Below are 19,743 nucleotides of genomic sequence, written 5' to 3'. Positions count from 1 at the left end.
AAGAAGAAGAAGAAGAAGAAGAAGAAGAAGAAGAAGAAGATGAAGAAGAAGAAGAAGAAGAAGAAGAAGAAGATATATAATGAGGAGGATAACCAGAATGACGAGAAAAAGAAATTAAGACAGAAACAGATGGGGGATAAGGAAAAGGGATCCAGGGATGAGGACAAGAGTTTGGGGAAAGAGAAGAGAGACGAGCGAAAGAAGTTAACGTGCAGGCACAAATTATACAATGTCAATATGTCTAGTTTATTATTTAATCACCACCCGAAGACAATCCTGGTGACAGAGATAGGCTATTGATAATTGGCCGAGTGCGAACACAAAGGTGCTCATCACAGTTTCGGTGTACGTAATTACAGCCAAGGGAATAAAAAGAAAACTTGCTCGTGAAATCATTTAAATGTAAACAAAATACCATGTTGATTCTTCACAATTACTCAGTTTCACCCCACCTTCCCGAAAGAATAATAAAAATAGAATATTGAAAAAAACGTTATAAAAAACCGCTATTCTCAAGAAAATTTAGTTTGATCTTACACCCGTGGAATTACGAGGTCTAGTCTGAAAACTAGTTAAGATTGTTTCGTCCTTTGATATAGTATTTTTTAATTTGTCAGCCATGTTACTTATTCATTAATTTACACACACACGGAAAAGACACAAAGACCTGCAACTACAATTGGAATTTAGTAACTTGTTCTGTTGTTCCTTCACGGGTGAAGTGACGATTTAGAATGTCGTGGAAAAAGTAATACAAAACTGATCTTGATTTGGTGCTTTTTCTAAAGTTGAAATTTAACGATTGTGTCCCGTTAATATTTTCTACTTTATATGGTCCTGTGAAGTGTGCAATATCGCGCGCAACCAAAATGGCGACCACGTTCGAAAACGTGCGACTTAGTTTCTTTGAGGATGACGGAAAAGTCAGAGAAGTTGTTGATGTTCCTCATAAATTAGACATTCGAGAAGACTCCAATTCATTGATTGTTTCACTTTACAATGGTAAGTAACCCTTGAAAACTTATGGAAAGATACAAGAGTTCAGAGGCTAGCCTTGATCTCTGTCTGAGCAGTTCTTTCTTTCTCTGCTGGAAGACTAAAAGTCTAAAAAGTGACAGACAAAACCAGCAGAGTAGATCTAAGACAAGAAATCTAGATATCTAGATTCTAGATCTAGAAGGCTAACTAGATCGGATCTAGATTCTAGATACTAAATTATCTAGCTACTCTGCTAGTTTTGTCTGTCACAATTACTATGGCTATGGCCACGGCATAGAATGAGACTTGCATTGACATTGTAATTGTTGTGTTAGTACGACAACATCACACTGACTGACTGACTCACAGGTTCTACTGTGTAGAAAAAAAGGCGGTGGCTATTTTTACGGTCCTGAAAAGGTTCTCAAATGCAAAGATGGTCGTCAGGGAAGGACTTCAGTTACGAGCGACTACCCCAACAAATACTTCATCATTACTCAAATTACTGTCATTATTTATACGACAAAGAAGAGGCCTAACCCTAACCCTACTCCTACCCACATCCCAAACCCAAACCCAAACCCCTACCCCCACCCCAAACCCTAACCCCCTACCTACTCTGTTTCATAGTGGTCGCTCGTTATGGAATGGCCACCTCTATTGTCACTATTCACCTATTGATAGCGCAGGCGAGTCTTTTGGCTATTCTCACCCGGTGGGCGTTCACCGTTATAGCCTAGGCCAACCAGTGAAGCGTTCACCCTGAACCACAGAATTTTACACTGTGATAACAGAATTGTAGAATTCTGTGCCGTGAACAAACTTTCTAGATCTATTACTAATCTACTGTTAGTGTTAGCCTAAAAGCGTGCAATTTTGTCTGTGGGCAGTGAAGAGAGTGAAAGAGAGAGAGAGAGGAGTAGCGCGAGAACTTCCGGACAAAACAAAGTGGTGACCCGCGTAGTTCGGCTCGATTCGGAAAGTTAAATAGCCGTAGCATCTTTGTAGGCGACCAAATTAATTTAGTTTTGTTTTCTAACATCATTTTTTAACTTTGTTTTGGTAAGTCTCACCCAGGGTGAGAGGTAGATCATATTTTTATTCTCACCCCGGGTGAGGATAGCCACTTCCTTATGGAATTCCTCCCGTCGTCAGGGCTATATTTACGGGGGTAAGGGAGGACTTCCGTAACGAGCGACAACTATGAAACAGAGTAGAACAGATGGGATAGGGGTTAGGTTTGGGGTAGGGTAAAGGTCTCTTCTTTATTCATAATATGTTTGTTGGGGTGGTCGCTCGTAACGGAAGTCCTTCCATATTTACTGTAGTACTAGATCTAGATCTAGATCCAGGCTAACCTCTTTGACTGAAGTCTAAAGTTGAAGTCTCTTTCACTTTCAACTTCCGGAATTAATAAAGTAGAATCTGGATCTAATCTAAGCGCCAAAATGATACAAAAAGCTTCTCCTCAATTCGCTGTTGGACAAGAAGGTAAGTTTTTACTTTTCACTCCCGCATACAGATGCACTGCTTCAGGGGTTAAACTACAGTACTGTTTGCTGCGGATCGCACATAAAGCCACTAAAACTGTCGCCAATCAATTATTTTCGAGAAAATTTCAAATCTAACTGTAAAATATCAAATTATGGGTTAAAACAGGGGGGGCATGCCCCCTTGGAACCCCCTATTTGGTCCAAATCACGTCTATCTCGATTAAGATTATTAAGAACGATCAGATATTTGAAAAACTTTTAATTTGCGACGGAAATGAAGTTTGTATTCGTGTTCAGCGCATCAATATTTAGTAGGCTAGAAAATGGACAACTGGTAGCTAAGTGTGAGACGGGAGGGAAAGTTTAAAAAAATACCCGGAAATGAAGTTGATATTCGTATTTAGCGCATCAATATTTAGACAGTAGAAAATGGACTGTTGGTAGGTAAGTGTGAGGCAGGAGGGAAAGTAAAATGTGTTGATATGTGTTCATTGTTCCGTGTTTCGTACCATTTCCGATGAATGTTTTTGTATCCACTGAGTTCAGCACGAGATGAAAGGACTGTTGAGTCATTCCCTCCTCAGCCAGCAAACGTGCAAGTCGAGTCTGTTCTTCTCTGTCTACATATTGAACCTTACCTAACGGCATACAAACTTACAAACGATGACCCCCTCCTGGCCTCAACGATTTTGAACATCATGGCATTATTCCCTGCCCGTTTGCTTTTATGGTAATGTCAGTTCTAGTTTTGTTTACCCCTGTCTCACCAGGAGTGGGGGATAATAGCTCTGGTGAATTGTTTTCAGTGCAATAGTAACGGGGCTATTGTGTTTATGATGTATCATGTGATGTAGTGTGTTATTTTTATTGTATTATTATTTTGTTGTGTGTGCCTTTCAGGTTCAGCCAAGTCTCAGACAGTATCAATCACCAAAGACACAGAGGTGGCTCAGGTTGGAGCAAGCTCGTTGGTTATCACAAATGAAGCGAAGTCAGTGCTGCTCTCTTTCCCCACAGTTCATAGTAAGTTGTAGTTATGAAAAATTACCCAATGTGAGTGTATGTATTGACTCAGGTTTAATCTTTCTTTTCAAGATTGCTCTGGCATTGACCAGATGACAAGGACATGTGGTTTCTTGGGGGAGGCATTGTGCTGCCAGGAGCGAAATGCTTGCAGCTAAAGGGATTTGATAACAACATCTTTCTTTTCATGTTGATGTATAGAAATTAAAGGTCAATTTTAAGTTTGGAGTTGTCGTTTATTTTTCAATGAAAGCGTGACTTTGTTGAAATTCCTGCGAGGCTTCATGCTGAACAATTATTCTTTCAAAAGAAAATCTCAAATCTATTGTTTTATATCCATAATTTATTAGTTGTCTTTCTTCAGAGATGGAAGACAAAATCAACAAACCTATAAATCATTATGCTTAAAGCAGTCAGTTTGTATTTCTTTGAGCTTTGAGAGCATTTTAAATTGAAATTTAGAGAGAAAACTGAATGCTTGTCCTATGTGAAGATGACCCTGTACTTTTTTGCGGAGTAAAATACCACTTTTTTTTGGGGGGGGGGGGTCTTTAGGTTATTGTATTGTAGAGTTTTAAATGATTTATAGATGAAAATTGTGGAAGTGAATGAGTTACAAAAGACGAACTAGATTCTGAAAAACTAAGGCATGATCCAACACTTTTTTTCCCTTTTTTTTTTTTTTAGTGATGCGTGCCTTCAAGGGCCAGGTAACAAAGTTAAAAGAAGGGATGGCATCAGTCTTCACAGATAGAACAGATGAAGCAAGTGCTGTCCAGTACTTTCAGGTACGAGTGTCTTTTTGTTTCTTCCAAGAGGATTAGAGGAGTTTGTGCTCAATACACCCACTGCTAACCATAAAGAAATATCACCCCCTCTAATGGCAACATAGACTCACTGGAATCTGATGTACGTTCATCTGATATTTTAAGTGGGTGGTTGGCAGGTGCTCTGGTGTGGTTTGCTCCTTCTTTCCTATCAAACATCTGTCGTCCTTATCTCCCCTCCTTTTTTATGTTTGTTACTCTCTTGTAACACCTTTAATTTTCTGGTGCTCATATGGTCTTATATGCAGTTACAGCGCTGTAAAACCTGTACTGAAACAAAAATGATATTTTTACTTTACTACTTTTCTTTTTATTCTCCCTTAACACTTGCTGCTGAGCCAAGTGCTCCTTCTTAACCTTTCAAGTGTCAGGGCTAAAATAGTGCGGTGTCAGATAATTTTGAGTGTTTCACTATTGGCAAGATCTTGATTATAAAACGATTACTCTTGATAAGAAATCTACTTTCAAAGAGTTATAATCGCTCATATGACCTTATGCAGCTGTGAGCGCCGTAAAACCTCTACTTAACTAAAAGAGTTATAAAAAGAAAATGGGATGACAATTTTAAAAGTTCAGACACAAATCAGCACAGCACTTCAAGCAATCTAAGAAAGGAAGAAACCCGCATTGCATTCATTGAGTCACTTATCATTATTTCTTTGAAAAATAAGTGAAATAAAATTCTCTTGTAAAGTACACTCTCTTCAAATGTTTTAGATGCTTTACTGGCCATGAATGTAGGATGTAATAAGTACAAGAGCATTAATTTGTTTTGTGCTTCATAATGCAAAAAGTACAAAGTGTTTGTTTTATATTTCCACAGTTTTATGGATACTTGTCACAGCAACAGAACATGATGCAGGATTACATTCGAACTTCAACTTATCAGAGGGCCATGCTGACAAATCTCTCAGATTTTCACGATAAGGTGCGTGTAGTAGTCAGTAAAAATGTGTGATTGTTGTGTTTTGGTCCATCTCTGTTAATTGATTTGTATAGCTTTCTTCTCTTTGGTGATAAATTTTTGTTCTTTGAAATAAGATTTGGGGGAGTGGGGGGTGTTAATTAATTGTGGTTTACAATATTAACTCTTCAATTTATCTTATGGATTATACCTGTTCAAGCAATGGTCAAATTAAGATAATTTTTTTTGACTATTGTATTATGTAGAATTAGGCACTGTTGGAGGCCTTGTGTTTTCAGGGTTAAAGTGATTTTGTGGATACGGTTTTTTTTTTACACTGGGTCTTGTAAAAGAACCTCAAGAAAAGCCTGTACATTCAAGAGTATGTACTGGAAGTTTTGCCATGAAACAGATAATAGGGCAAACTAATAATATGTGGACGTTGAAGTTTGTACACATAAATTAACCTATATTTTTGGTGTCGGAAACACTTTCGTATCGGTATACTCAACTATACTGAAAACTATAAGGAGCTTGATATTGAACGTCGAGATGGTAAGAGATCTATCTTTCCTTTATGGTGTTCTCAGATTTGTTTTGTGTCAAGTAGTTGTTTAGAATTTATCATAAATGCACCACTACCCTCCTGTCCAAAGCGACTTCGCGCGGACAGTTGTTCTTCTCTCTGTTCCTCTGTAATATCACTATGGGGCCAGTATAGATGCAGCCTCCCCTGATCTGGGAGTAAGTTTCCTGTAGAGAAGTGGAAGTTTTAGTGTTAAAGCTGGGCAGTCATTTGTATGCTTCATAAGCACCAAATACACAAACTTGTATAAAATGGGGGAAAAAGTTGGTCAAACAAACCTGTTTATGATCCTAAATGTGTTACCCAATGCGAAGTCCACAGTAGGAAGTAGAGGGTCACTTGTCATTTCAGTGGGAAACCAGCAGACACCGAATGTGTATGCACGTAGAACACCAAAAGCATGAAACGGTATTCAAAAAAATGAAATCGTAACCAAGATATGATGGTTGATGGCTCTGAGAACAAGCCAATGCAAAGTCAAGGGAAGGATGAAATTGGATCTGTAATTTTTTATTACAGACATGCATTCGAATAAAATGTTAAATTACTGAGAGTATTACCCAGGTCAAAGCCATGGTTAAAACAAAAAGGCTTAGATTAAGTTTTAATTCTACAGTGTGTATGCTCTTGTACAGAGAAGTGGGAAGACATGGAGTAATATCAAAAGGCTAGCCCAGGATAGAGAAAGGTGGAAAGTGTTTGCTCTGGATATATAATAACATTGTATATATATAATGCTACATAACAACATACAACATTGTATGAAATTTATGGTATTTATCCAGACAAGTATTTGTCTATAGGCAGAACAAGCACTTTCAATGCATTTCAGGAACAAGCTGGCAGGCAAAAAAAGTATACATGTATTTGTTTAAACAGCAGAATGCAAAATGAAAATTAAATGGTGACAAAGAATTCTTTTTTTTTTTAATTGCGAAATTACATTTTGGTCCTGTTACCAAATTATCTATCCAGGTAAAAGAATAATAATTATGGTGGGTCAAAGCCAGAAAGCCAGTTTGGATAAAATTTTAATAGTATGTTAGCAGACACCTGGAGTCTGTACATTATATAAACAAGTAGTTGTAAAAAACATAATATCTTCCGTCACCAAAATGTACCCTTGGATTGTGATTGGTCACGTACGAAAAATTTCGAAGTCTGTTATTTGTCATCTTACTTTCCTCCTAGGTTGTAGAAATTGTCTACCTTGATATTATGTTGTTTTTTTTAACATGCTTTGAAAATGTCCTCCTCCAGATTGTCCTAGATGTTGGTGCAGGCTCAGGGATTCTCTCTTTCTTTGCAATTCAAGCAGGTGCGAAAAAAGTATACGCCATAGAAGCCAGCAGTATGGCACAGCATTGTGAGGTGAGTTGTTGATTACAGAAAGTTCATTAATGATAATGTTTGACCTGTGATGTCTCAGGGCTCCTCCTTCGTTGTGGTCAGTTCTCTTGTTTTCTGTTCATACTGCTAATAATAAAAAAAATGTTCTGTGTAAGTGGGAATGCAGTGTCTAGATTTATCACCCACTAGTCCACACCAACCCTGTTTTACACACACACATGACACACACACACACAGGGCCGCGGTTCTACTGACTGAAGTGTCTTCAGGCAATTCTCAAAGGGGGGACATTAATATGTTCTTATGCACAGTAGAATTGTAAATTGTCAATGGGCTGATTTAACAGTGTCATGCTCATAACTGTGCCTGAATTGCAACAGGGAACTGCTGCTTTTTCTTTCCTAATCTTTACTATCGTCATATTCCCTCTACTTCTTTTGTATGTTTGTCACACTCTTGTGACCCACTATTTCCGAGGTGCCTTGACAGTTGAAACAGACTTTGTGCTGTTGAAGCTAGAGGGGTGAGCAGAGTAAGCCTGATTCCCTGTAAGGACTTCTCTGTTGACGTTCACCCCTTGGTGCTCATATGACCATATGCAGTTGTGAGCACCGTAAAACTCTACAAAAGCTTCCAACCGTTTCTACTTCATAACAGATGAATTTGCATGATTTTTTACAGCATGGCATTACGGTTACGGTGTTATTGTTCCAGCCATTGCTTGTGCAAAGTAAAGCAGCTCAGAAAAGTTAATGCCCATAATCAAATGATTTTCCTAGAACAATTACATTTTTTTTTATAACGGATCCATGGGATTGCAAATTATAAAGACAAAATTCTCTTACACTGTATAAGTAGGCCCTTATGCGGACAGGGTTCTTGTGTGGCGTGTTCTGGGGTGTATATTTAAAAATCTATCTTAAAGTTATTTTACCATGTTCAATAACGACAACTGTTTGTCTTCAAGTCTTAGAAATAATTCTGTATGTCTCATTTGTCCATCAGTGGTGAACAGGTGCTCTGGTGTTATTTTCTCCTTTCTCAGCCAACATCTATCATTCTTATCTCTCCTCCTTCTTTTCTTTCTGTGTTGTTACTCTCTAGTAACACCTAATCTTCGGCTTATATGCTTATATGACACGACCTCTTATGTTTGTAGCAAGTGCTGTAAAACTCTTACTAAAACTACCCCCCCCCCCCCCAATTTTTCCAGACTCTGGTGAGACAGAACAACCTGAGTGACAGGATTATAGTCATTCCTGGGAAAGTGGAGGAAGTGGAGGTCCCGGAACAGGTGGACACCATCATCTCAGAACCCATGGGCTACATGCTCTTCAACGAGAGGATGCTGGAGTCCTACTTGCATGCAAAGAAATGGCTCAAGCAGGATGGTGAGTATTTATGAGGGTTACCGCAAGCTTTGGAAATGGAAGTTCATGTTTCAGTTACTTAAGATATCACTTTTCTGGAAGTTCTTTACAGTGTGAATTTGTTCCAGACTTCATGTATTTTGAAAAGTTCAAATTTTCCGTCCCTTTCCCTTATGTATTTTTGAATATTTCTTCTAGCTTTTCGGTAAGTTCCAGTTACGATTTTTGTACTTTAACACTTTGCGGTCACACAGTCCGCTGTACAAAATACCCCATCTGTTCTCCCAGCCAGGAGAATGACTGCAACGGACTTCTCGGGCCTGGTGACTGGAACAGATAATTTTCACCCCCACATTATTGCGCCAAGTGACCGCAAAGTGTTAAGATGTCCTTCAAGAATATTGTTTGAAGTTTTCTGGAGTTATACTTTACACTGATTTTTTTTTCATTGTGTTTCATGACTATTGTTTGCTCTGTCTTTTCAGGTCGCATGTTCCCCACTCAAGGAGATTTGCACATAGTACCATTCACAGATGAAGCGCTTTATATGGAGCAGTATCAGAAAGCAAACTTCTGGTAGGTTAACTGTCAGGCTGTTTTGTTTTTCATTTTAGCATTTCACTCTTTTTCAATTCATATCGGACAATTACCGGCTGAAAGGCTGAAACATACTGTTTCCAGTCCAGTGTCCTCGCAGTGGTCCTCTGTGCTGGGCCTCTGCTTCGGACAACGCCTCTGCCTTTCACAACTTCTTACTCTACCTGTCGAGGGGATAGGAACACTTTCCACCGCTGAAATCTCTTCACTCCCTGTGAATGAAAAATGACAGAGCTTCTGTGAGAATGTTGTTTGAATTGTTTCCTTAAATCCAAGTGCATTTGTTTATGTACACAAACACAACACATAAGGAGTTTGGAATATAGGTTTGCAAATAAATTGAGTGTACCACTAATTCTGATAAACATGAAACACACTTCTATTCACATTACAAATAACTGCAGTAAACAGTCTTAGAAATATGTGTAGTTGTATACAGCATGAATCTGGTCATCCTGTTGCATCTTTTGGCCTCCTTCAAATCTATAAATAGTACTTAGGAAATAGGGACTATCTGGGCTAGACAGACCAAGAGTCTTGGGTCTTTCAATTATAGGGGCCTATAGTAAAAACATTGTACTCATCCTACACATATTGCAAAGATAAATATAATTTAGGTCTACATCAAGTAAACAGATCACGCCTGAGTACTATGACTCAGAGTCTGGGGAGAGATCTTGACAAGATCGAGAATGGTGAAAAATTTACCTGTCTGGCTCATCATCCTCTTCTGCTTCGTTCAGGTCCAAACCACCAGCATCACTATCATCTGACTGGTAGTCTTCATTATCACTTGCAGCATCAAAATTATCGTGTCCACTATCATCATCAGCTAAATTTTCGTCAATAGCTTGATACGTTGTGGGCATACGTTGCGAACGATCAGCCAAGAGTGAAACGCTAGAACTGTGAAGAAGGACTGACGCTATAATTCCCGCTATTTCGATTAATGTTTGTCTAATTAGGGCAAGCAAAAGCTACTCTAACTTGGGAAGAAAAGAGCTTTCAGGGGAGCCTACTCTTGACACCAAATTACAGTTAATGGCTGAGTAGGAAACAAAACAAAATAGTGATATTGCCAGACGTACACTCTACAGCGCATAGGAGGGCTCAATTTATGGACGTACACTGTACGCCGAGCAGCTGTGAAGCGGTTAATGTCTTGTAGTTGTGGCTGACTTGACTAAATAGTTTCAACAGTGGCGATGAAGGCAACATTGGCCAGGTTTGTGTATGAAAGTATGGTATCATAATAGTCTACACTTGTGGTTTTTTAATGTATTGTTTTAACAATTCTTTTCTCTGTGATACAGGTATCAAGAATCTTTCCATGGGGTCAACCTTACGTCATTACGTTCGGCAGCAGTTTCAGAGTACTTTAAACAGCCCATTGTGGTAAGTAGTTGAGCTTTATGTTGCAACCTTGCCGGTCGTTTGTTGTTGGTTCGTCAATAATCGTTCTGTTCTGTTCAAAGGACTCTAACAGTTTTACTCTCAACACTTGAAGTCTTTTAAATTGAATTTTGTAACTCAAGGTACAATGATTTTTGAGTGATGTTTGTGGTTTCTTTTGGAAGCCCCATATCAGAGCCAACACAACAATGTTAGATTTACAGCAAGACCAGGAGACTGTTGAAAACCAATAACACCCGCTACAAACTGGGAATATAGTAGATATCGTCTGTGACCCGAGAACATTAAAAATTGCACTTACACTGCTGTTGACAACTGTTGTATTTTTTAATGTATTCAGTGTTGTTTGGGACCATCTGTGTTGGAACAAAGATTGTTCACGTGTCATTGTCAGAAAACATCTTGACTCACCATTTCATTATTTATATGGGCTGTGGATGAGAATCAAAACTGATCAATTGATCTGGACCTTTCTTGTCGCATCTCCATTTTTTTAAACAGTGAAAACAGTTTATAACAAAGAGTGAGCTTAAGAAAAGGTCAAATTTTCAATGTTATAAAAAAATGGAGATACGGCAAGAAAGCACTGAGGTCGCAGTCTACTCAGAGCCTTGAACTGCAACTGATGAAATGATTAAAACATAAAGATTGTGGACCATTTCTCTCCGTTTCCACTTCTCCCTCCCCAAACCTGTGCCAGTGTGAGCCCCAATTTTTGAATGGTATAATGTATAATAACAATGCATGTAGATCTGTATGGATGAAAAAACGTAAATGATGTAATCCAGAGACGATCAACCCTGAAAATATGTGTGATTTGATGAGTGAAGTTTACGTCAGGCTCCAATTTTGAAGGAAAGCCCTGAAAGACCAAAAACCCGTTGAGAGTCGGTGTTTGATCTCGAATCTTTGACAGCTGGGGAATCAGTTTTAAACTTAAGGTTATTTTGGCACAGAAGATTGTGCTCAACTGGTGTCCTTAGAGTTTGATTATATAGACTTTTTGTTTCATTGTTTTATAGTTTATGTGTTTGTACAAGTTGTTAATTTGGGCAATACTGCATGTAAATTTTGAGTTCTGTTCTTTTGAGGAGAATATAACGTGATATGATTATACTCACGTTCTATTTTAGAGGTGTTAGCTTTCTATTTTTTTTTAAAAAGAAAGAAATTGTTCGCTCAAACTTGTATGATGATTTTTTACTGTCTTTATCCTGGGTAGTGCTTGTGCTGTCAAAACATCTTTTAGCAACGACTTATTATCATCAAATATTGCTAGGTTACGGTGAAACCACAATTTTTAATTGCCCCTATTATGATGGTAGTATTTTTATTCTTTTGTGTTGTCGACAATGTCCCCAGGACACATTTGATATACGCATTTGCTTGGCCAAGTCCAACAAATACGTGATAGACTTCCAGTCAGCCGACGAGACTGACCTTCACGTCATGGACATCCCTCTCACCTTCACAATGCTGCAGTCAGGCATGGTGCATGGCCTGGCTTTCTGGTTTGACTGCGGCTTTTTGGGTTCTGAGTAAGTAATTCATGGATTGAGATTCTAGGTCCGAGACCGTTTTTTGCTGTTGTTGTTGTTTTGTTAAGTGCCATAAGGTGCTTGCAACTGCATACGGTCACATGAGCACATGGGACACATATAACATTTTCAGTATGTAGGAAATTTTGAATTTTGCCCAGGTGGCGGCCGAAGCCTACTCTTATTGATTTTGGACCACCAAGGGATCTTTAACACGCGCAACTTGCACAGTGGACCAAGACTTTTCAACTTTATCTGAGAAGGCTAGGTGTAGATCTTTCCTACCATAAGATCAGGGGTGTGGCTGAAAGACAGCAGTTAAAAGGAGCCAAGGAGTAGCAGTAGAAAGGCTGCAGAAAGAGTCAGGTGCCCAGAGGAGGGGGCAAAGGAGATGAGGTGGGGTGGGGGCAGAAAGTGGAGACGAAAGCAGACGACAGAACATTGCTGGAGAGAAGGAAAAGAGATGAAAGGAGACAATTTTAGAGAAGAAAAATTTCCCTCGCTATGCGAATTCGAACCTGGGACCATGAAAACCCTTGTGGTTCAAGGTTGCTTTTTGTAACTTGATAGAAACAGTATCACATCATCTCTTTACATGCCCTGCACTTACCGACCTGAGTAGTACCTACCTACCTACCTGCCTCCCCAGATATCGGAAATACTCTATACAGCGACGAAACACAGCTGATAAAAATCTGTAAATTCTTTGCCATATCGACAGGCGGAAGGGATGGAACTCAAGTGGCTGTTGGGTCGGAAAAGTATAGTAAAGTAAAAAAGGAACTCAATAGAGTACTGTAATGGTAATAGGCATTTTCACAACAAAAAAAAGAAATTCATTTTACCTGTATGTCATCTGAGACGATTGTGGCACTTCCATTAAAGGAGTTTACAAGCAGTTGAAAAATAGATTGTTGCAAGGAATGTTTTTTTATAAAGGCATTGATGATCATTATTTTATCCTTGGTACAAATTTTTCTGCTCCTTTCCAGTTATTCCATATGGTTGAGTACAGCCCCAACGGAGCCTCTTACGCATTGGTACCAGGTACGATGCCTGGTGCAGACACCTGTCTTGGTCAAGCAGGGACAGACACTCACTGGCAGAGTAAAACTCACAAGTAATTCAAGGTGAGCGCATAGTTTTTCAGTTTCTGCGAAAAATAGATCTAATGCATATTGTTTGTAGAAAATATTCTTTTTTGTGTGTAATATTACATTCTTGGCATTTGAAGACTTTCTGATTTTCTTCCATTTACTAATGAGATTGTTGAAGCCATAAAGGATTTTGCTTGTTGATAATTTTGTTTTTAGCTACTGGTATGATTTAAGAAAATGTATACCGCAGAACAGTTCAGGCCCAGAAGTCTTGTGTGGAGAGCTTTGAATGCTCTCTTTCGTTTGAGATATTTTGACGATGAAGAAAAACTAATAGTGTCAGTATACTTGTTTTGCAGGCAAAGCTACGATGTTGACATTGAGCTTAACATCCCTGGCACGGGTAACAAATCGCTCAACTGTCTGGACCTGAAAAACCCGTTCTTCCGCTACACGGGTACGGCCCCTGCTGCACCGCCCGGTTCCAACCAGTCCTCTGCCACAGACACCTACTGGAACAATCTTTTAGCCTCGGGAGACAGTAAGTCTTCTTACTGGACCTACCCCAGTTCAGAGTTCTACTCTTGATGCATTCCCCTTCCCCACCTCCCCTCTTCTGGGACCAGTGGTGGGGGGGGTGGAGTAGTAGTCTCCTAAATGTACAGTTTTGTCTGGAGTTGTTCAGAGATTTTCTGTCCTTCTATTTTGTCTTGTTTGCCTCATGTCATATCACTTTTTGTTTGTCTCATTTCTTTGGAAGTTGGTGAAATGAAAGGCTGCTCTGTGCTTTTCATATTTTGGTGTTATCCGGGTTTTTTTATAACTCTTACATTTCTCAGGAAAAAAATTTCTTTCATTCTGTGCCATTTACTTTATTCATTGTCATCTCAATGTTTTCAGTTCAGTCGAGGTACTGTTCTTTTGATAGAATCGGGATTATAATTGTGCTGCTCTGCATTCACATCTTTCTTTTCACGACCCAGTGACTAAGTTTTTTCCCCCTGGAATTGTGGTTTTAAAAAGCAAGTCCTGAAGCTGCCTTTCTCTTTGCCAACTTCAAGTTAATGTACATTTTCATTTCTTCTCTCTCTGTTCCTTTCAGTAAAAGTGTCTGGTCAGTGTATAACGTATAGCCTATGTTACTTGTCTCCGTTAAATGTATATTTTGTTGAGGTGTTTCACTGGCATTCAGGGTTCGTTTGTCGTATGGGCTGTAGTTAAAGAGAGAGGTTATAGTAGTTGTAAATCTGTCAGCTCTCAAGGCTTTTCCTCATGTCTTGTGTTGGGAATGGTTTTATTATTTAAAAAAAAAATAATTTGTACGCTATTTTCAAGGCGCTATAAAATAAATTACTTCAAATGTGTTTAGTCCTGACACAGTATAGACTAAAGGTTTTATCCGACTTTTATATTCAGATTTGCCTCCAATTTTTGCGATGTCATTGCAAGGAAATTCCGTACTTTGAAAGTTACATTCCAAATATACTGAGATGCAGTTATTGTACCAGGTGTCTAAAAAAAAAAAAGAGGTCCCACTTAAACGATTATAACTCGATTGTCTTTGAATCAATTTTAGTTAAACTTCTCGGAAATATAATTCTACTGGGGGATGTTACATTCATTTGTCAATATATGAAAAAAATCCGTCCATGTTTTAGAAAAACATCAGATTTGTAAAAATGTCAACTAAAACTGAATGAAATGCAAAACTTTGTAACATAAAAAACAACAACCAAGTTCTGTTTCAAACAGTCACTGTGCATTGAAGAACAAAATAAATATAAAATTGATATTGCTAAATATACTCAAGGAAGGCAAGTTTAGGTATCTATCTGAGGTGACTGTTGTAGTAGGCTGATTACGCCCCTGCACTAAGAAATTTTACCCACTTTTGGTCGAAATTGTTTCAACTTGATATTTCTCGAACATATTAATTGATTTTCTTCATATTTACAAGTTTGATGTCCTCATGGTCGAATTTTATTTGCTTGAATTTTTGTTGAAATTAGCGTAGAGATGACCGAGTTATTACCCTTCAAGTTGGTCCTTTCTTTTCTTTTTTTTTAGACACCCTGTACTTTAGATGAATTAAGAAGACCTATTTAGGTAAGAATTCCAATATGGAGTCTTTAATAAATATGGATAAAAGTACCAGTGTCCTAATTCAGTGGCAAAAAGAAACATCTTTTCAGACAGCCATCCTTTTGGCATTGCAACCTATAAGTCACATGCAACTAATTACTTTGTAGTTTTTTTTTGTTGTAGTTTTTAACACCAACCATAATCAACCATAATTGCAGATAGTTAGACGCTTGCAACTTGCTGCTGACTGGATTTTTTTAGACTAATAAATTATTTTTTTGTTTTAAGATCTCATTTGACTAACTTTATCAGTATGACTTTTGGTTGGGCGAGATCTTCTGGTTTTTGCCAGGATTTTTGGTTTCACTGCTGGGCTACTAGAAAGAAAGTGACTGTAGTTTGAATCCCATATTTTTCTCTGATTTCTTGTACGTCTTCTCTAAAAATCAGCTTAAATATATAGATATTATTGATCTCTTCTGTGATGGCAACCCATCTATGGTTATAACAATGAAAAAAGGGGTTAAATGAATGAAAAACTAAGGCCTTGTCAGATGAGGAATCGGACAGTAAAGAGATTTTAGATTTAGAACTTGTTGTTGGGCCTGGTGGCGAAGTGCATAAAATACCACTCAAACAAAAATCACTCAAGTTCAGGTGGCGAAGCAGATAGGACTAGAAATGTTCATCAGTCCATTCTTGGCCAACAGAAAATAAGGACATGCATAAAAACATTGGCTGCAATTTGAATTAAATTCTTATTTACAATCTCTCATTTGCTGTATATTTGATCTTTTTTATAACGTCTGGTTGCTTATCTAGAGAGTGAAAGAAGTGTTGATTGCTATTAGTGTGTTAGGGTTATTTTCAGAACACGGCCTTATATAGGAATAAGTCGAGTTAAGCTTTGTAAAATTTGCCCATGGCGCCCTCTATAATTTTTCACTCCCAAAACAAAATGCTGTTGATGGCTACGAGCCATGCATTAAAACCATTTTCAAAAGGGCATGGCCAATGAGATATTGGGGTTAGTGGAGCTGGAAGATCATCAGGGATCAAGGGAATATGAAGTGAAAACACGCCATCAGCCAATTGTTTCAAAATAAGCCACATATGAGCTCTTTCGTTTCTTGATATGAGATGCACTCCAGAAAAATAGATACTCCCAAAAAGTGGCCATGATAACTAGTCCTAAAAAGGGAGACCCTCAGTTCTGTCATCTTTGTCTAGGGGTCTTTTTTAGAATGACTGAAGAAATTACTTCCATGATTCTTTAAGTAAAAAAGTGCTTCATGACTGCTTTTACTTGCTTGGAACATTCATATCAGTAATACTATTGCTGCACAAACATGTGGAATGTGAAGGAAACAAGAGAGTTTCACTGTAGCTTATATGGACAGTGCAGTGCAGTTGTGGCAGTGCAATGTTGGTGAATGACGTTCATCAACAAAGCAATAAAGATGTAATGTTCCTCAACTTTTAAAAGTGCATCCCTCTTTGGTGCATACAGACTGGTTTCAAGGGGAGAAAACCTTTTCGAACCTTTTTCATTCTTTTATTCAATTATTGTGAATTTCTGTAAATCAGTCTAAACCTCGAAGCAGTACAAACCTTCGAGTAAGATGAAAATTTGGTAGCATGTGAAATTGGTTCCTTGTCAATGCTGGCAGGAACTTAACAGCATATGCCTGAAAGACCATTTTACTGTTTGAACCCTGAGTATACTAGTGCCCCTGGGTTCCTGAGTCTAGCACAGAATTTTGTTAATGCTATGAACAAAAATGCTTATAACTCAAAAGTGCATGCTGATAAGAGTTAATGGTTTTAATTTTATTATTCCTGAAGATCTGAGTTGGAAAAAAGTAGGGCTCAATTTTGAATTCCCTTTATAGTATACATTTTCCTTATTTGTGCAAATTTTTAAAAACTGTTTTGTAATTGGTGAAGAAAGGGGGGGGGGGGGGTCTCGTGGCCTAGAGGTTAAGGTGTTCGCCTCTCAAGACTTCAAATGAATAAATTGCTTACATGTGTATGTGTGTGTGTTTTCTTTCAGTTCGTCAAAATATCTCTGTTATGTTACTGTTCTTACTACTAACTAATCTTCACTGTAAATATTATATCTGATCTTGCAGCATTTGCTCTTTCCTGGTAGAGTTTTAGATTTGCAGTTTTGTGGACCAATTCATGTCACATGTTACTGTCATATCACTCATGTTGTTGGAGCCTTCAAGTGTTCAAGTTCATGCTTTGATGTTGCAATTTCTTCTGCTTGCATTTAACTGCTTCTTCAAACTCATTACTCTTTTGGGAGGAGTAGATTTCATAAAGTTCCTTGTTTCTCTAGATGTTTTTTTCTTCTGATGGTTTTGTAACTTTTTTTTGCTGTTCGTGTGGAAGTGATGAAAAGATGGGGGAGCCCGGTAGCGTAGTGTGCAGAATTGAGTAGAGTCGGTAATTCAGTTTCCCTCCCTGTCCTGTCACAAACAGCAGCACAGCAACAGCAGACGTATGTCAATGGGTTTGTCAATGGCATTGTGGACGTGGGCCAGGTGCTGGTGCAGCAGCAACAACAGCAGCAGCAGCAGCAGCAACCCGCTGCTGTGGTGCAGCAGCAGGGAGTGGTGCAGGGGAACCTAATCGCCATGTGTGAGTAGCAGCTCGCTGGCCTTCTGTGGTTCTGTGTTTGTTCATTTTGTGTAATGTGCTGCTGTCATTTTTGCAGACGTGTGTGTGGTGGGTGGGTGCTTTGGTGTGGTTTGCTCTTTCTTTCCTATCAAACATCTATCGACCTTATCTCTTCTTCTTTTCTTTGTATGTTACTCTCTAGTAACGCCTCTAATCTTCAGCACTTTTTGTTTGTTTTAGTAGAGGTTTTATGGTGCTCACAACTGCATAAGGTCATATGAGCATTAAGGGGTGGATGTCAACAGAGAAGTCCTTACACTTTACAGGGAATCAGCCTTATTCTGCTTACCTCTCTAGCTTTAACGTCATGAAGTCTGCTTCGACTATCCAGGTACCCCGGAAATAGCAGGTCACAAGAGTGTGACTTTACTTTTATCCACGGCTTATACCCTTTAGGGTATAGAAGTAGAGGGAAAATGAAGATATTAAAGATTAGGAAAGAAAAAGCAGCAGTTTCCTGTTGCAGTTCAGGAAGAGTTATGAGCATGACATTGATGAATGAGCCCATTTACAATTCTACTGTGCATAAGACATAGTTAATGTCTCTCTTCCTCATACACCCTCTTACACTCTTACACTAAGTAGTCGATTTAGTGGATGGTTGGTGGGTGTTCTGGTGTGGTTTGCTCCTTCTTTCCTATCAAACAACTATCGTCTTTATCTCTCCTTTTTTATGTTTGTTACTCCCTTATAACACCTCTAATCTTCGGCACTTATATATGACCTTACGCTGTTGCGAGCGCTGTAAAACCTCTACTAAAACTAAACTGAAAATCTCTCACTACAACTAAAAAAGCAGTCGATTTGTTTACAATTTGCTTTTAAAAATGGAGTTTAAAATATTTTGATTACTTTTTTTTTCTCCTCGTCAGTCATCAAAATGGCCTCACGTTTGGCATAAATAGATTGTTTCTGTGGGATGGAAAATATGTAAGAACATTGTTAGTTTTGGATATTAAGTATGGCCTTTATTGGAGCTTTTCATGTTGCATTTAGGACTTTGTAAATGGTGTTGAAAATTAGCAAGTCACTCTATTATTATAATCAGTAGTAAAATGATGGCTAGAGTTCTTGCTATAAAGTAATCTTTTCCACAGAGGTACCTGTGCTTTCTCCACTCTCTGTGTGAAGGCTTTTCTGTATGCAGTAGTCTCCGCCTAAGATCCCACCACTTACGATCCCGGTTCGCTTAAGATCCCACTGTTTAAGAAAACAAAATTAGACCTGCATGTTTGCCGACAATCGTCTGAAATCCGACAATCGCGACGCGACCTGCGAACCGGCCGATGCTGTCGCTAGGCCCACCTGTATCAGTCAATGTGTGTAGTGCGAGGCCTGGCCGACTGCCAGTGTCCCCCTTTTCTCCCGTCGGCACTTTCGTTTTCGTGCCGACCACCGACTGCCGATGTCGGCGTTTCCGACATAATTGTCGGAACCTGAGTAGAAATGCAAATACGAAAAAGGACGACGACGTAAATTATCTACTTTCAGATTCGTGCTCGAGCGGCCATTTTGAATTTAGTTTTGTTGACAAATTGAATTGTTCAGATCGTGTGGATTCATTCCAGTCCGACTCACTTAGATACTAAATCTAGATCTAGATCTAGATTTATATAGATTATTATAGACCTCAATGGAGGATTCATATTCCAATTCTATTTTGTCAAACCCTACCATAGGTTGTGCTGTAATTTTAATGTTGGTAAAAAGCATTTCATCAGGTGCGTGAATTATTTATTTATTTATTTATAATCTAGACTCAGCTGAGCCCCTCTGTTGGGAATAGGATGCGGATTTCTA

The 19,743-nt window shown here is 38.6% G+C and overlaps 1 protein-coding gene across 3 annotated transcripts in view; it reads left to right on the top strand.

The window, feature by feature from the left end:
* Nucleotides 1-618: 618 nt before the first annotated feature.
* The window catches only part of LOC101860666 (histone-arginine methyltransferase CARM1), a 25,505-nt gene continuing 6,380 nt past the window's right edge, over nucleotides 619-19,743 (top strand). For 2 of the 3 annotated variants that reach the window (XM_005102459.3, XM_005102462.3), the window contains exons 1-12: nucleotides 619-1,002; nucleotides 3,372-3,494; nucleotides 4,182-4,282; nucleotides 5,145-5,249; nucleotides 7,072-7,182; nucleotides 8,375-8,552; nucleotides 9,017-9,107; nucleotides 10,442-10,523; nucleotides 11,904-12,079; nucleotides 13,072-13,209; nucleotides 13,536-13,717; nucleotides 17,746-17,904. In XM_005102459.3, coding sequence (XP_005102516.1) covers nucleotides 870-1,002; nucleotides 3,372-3,494; nucleotides 4,182-4,282; nucleotides 5,145-5,249; nucleotides 7,072-7,182; nucleotides 8,375-8,552; nucleotides 9,017-9,107; nucleotides 10,442-10,523; nucleotides 11,904-12,079; nucleotides 13,072-13,209; nucleotides 13,536-13,717; nucleotides 17,746-17,904 — 1,579 coding nt within the window. In that variant the 5' untranslated portion in view covers nucleotides 619-869. The remainder of the gene's footprint in view (nucleotides 1,003-3,371; nucleotides 3,495-4,181; nucleotides 4,283-5,144; nucleotides 5,250-7,071; nucleotides 7,183-8,374; nucleotides 8,553-9,016; nucleotides 9,108-10,441; nucleotides 10,524-11,903; nucleotides 12,080-13,071; nucleotides 13,210-13,535; nucleotides 13,718-17,745; nucleotides 17,905-19,743) is intronic. The other variant, XM_005102460.3, reaches the window with a different exon arrangement.

This window comes from Aplysia californica, unplaced genomic scaffold (genome assembly GCF_000002075.1).
Source record: "Aplysia californica isolate F4 #8 unplaced genomic scaffold, AplCal3.0 scaffold00326, whole genome shotgun sequence".
Lineage (NCBI taxonomy): Eukaryota > Metazoa > Mollusca > Gastropoda > Aplysiida > Aplysiidae > Aplysia > Aplysia californica.
The sequence above is the reverse complement of the archived record's forward strand: the minus strand, read 5'-3'. Positions and strand labels throughout refer to the sequence as shown.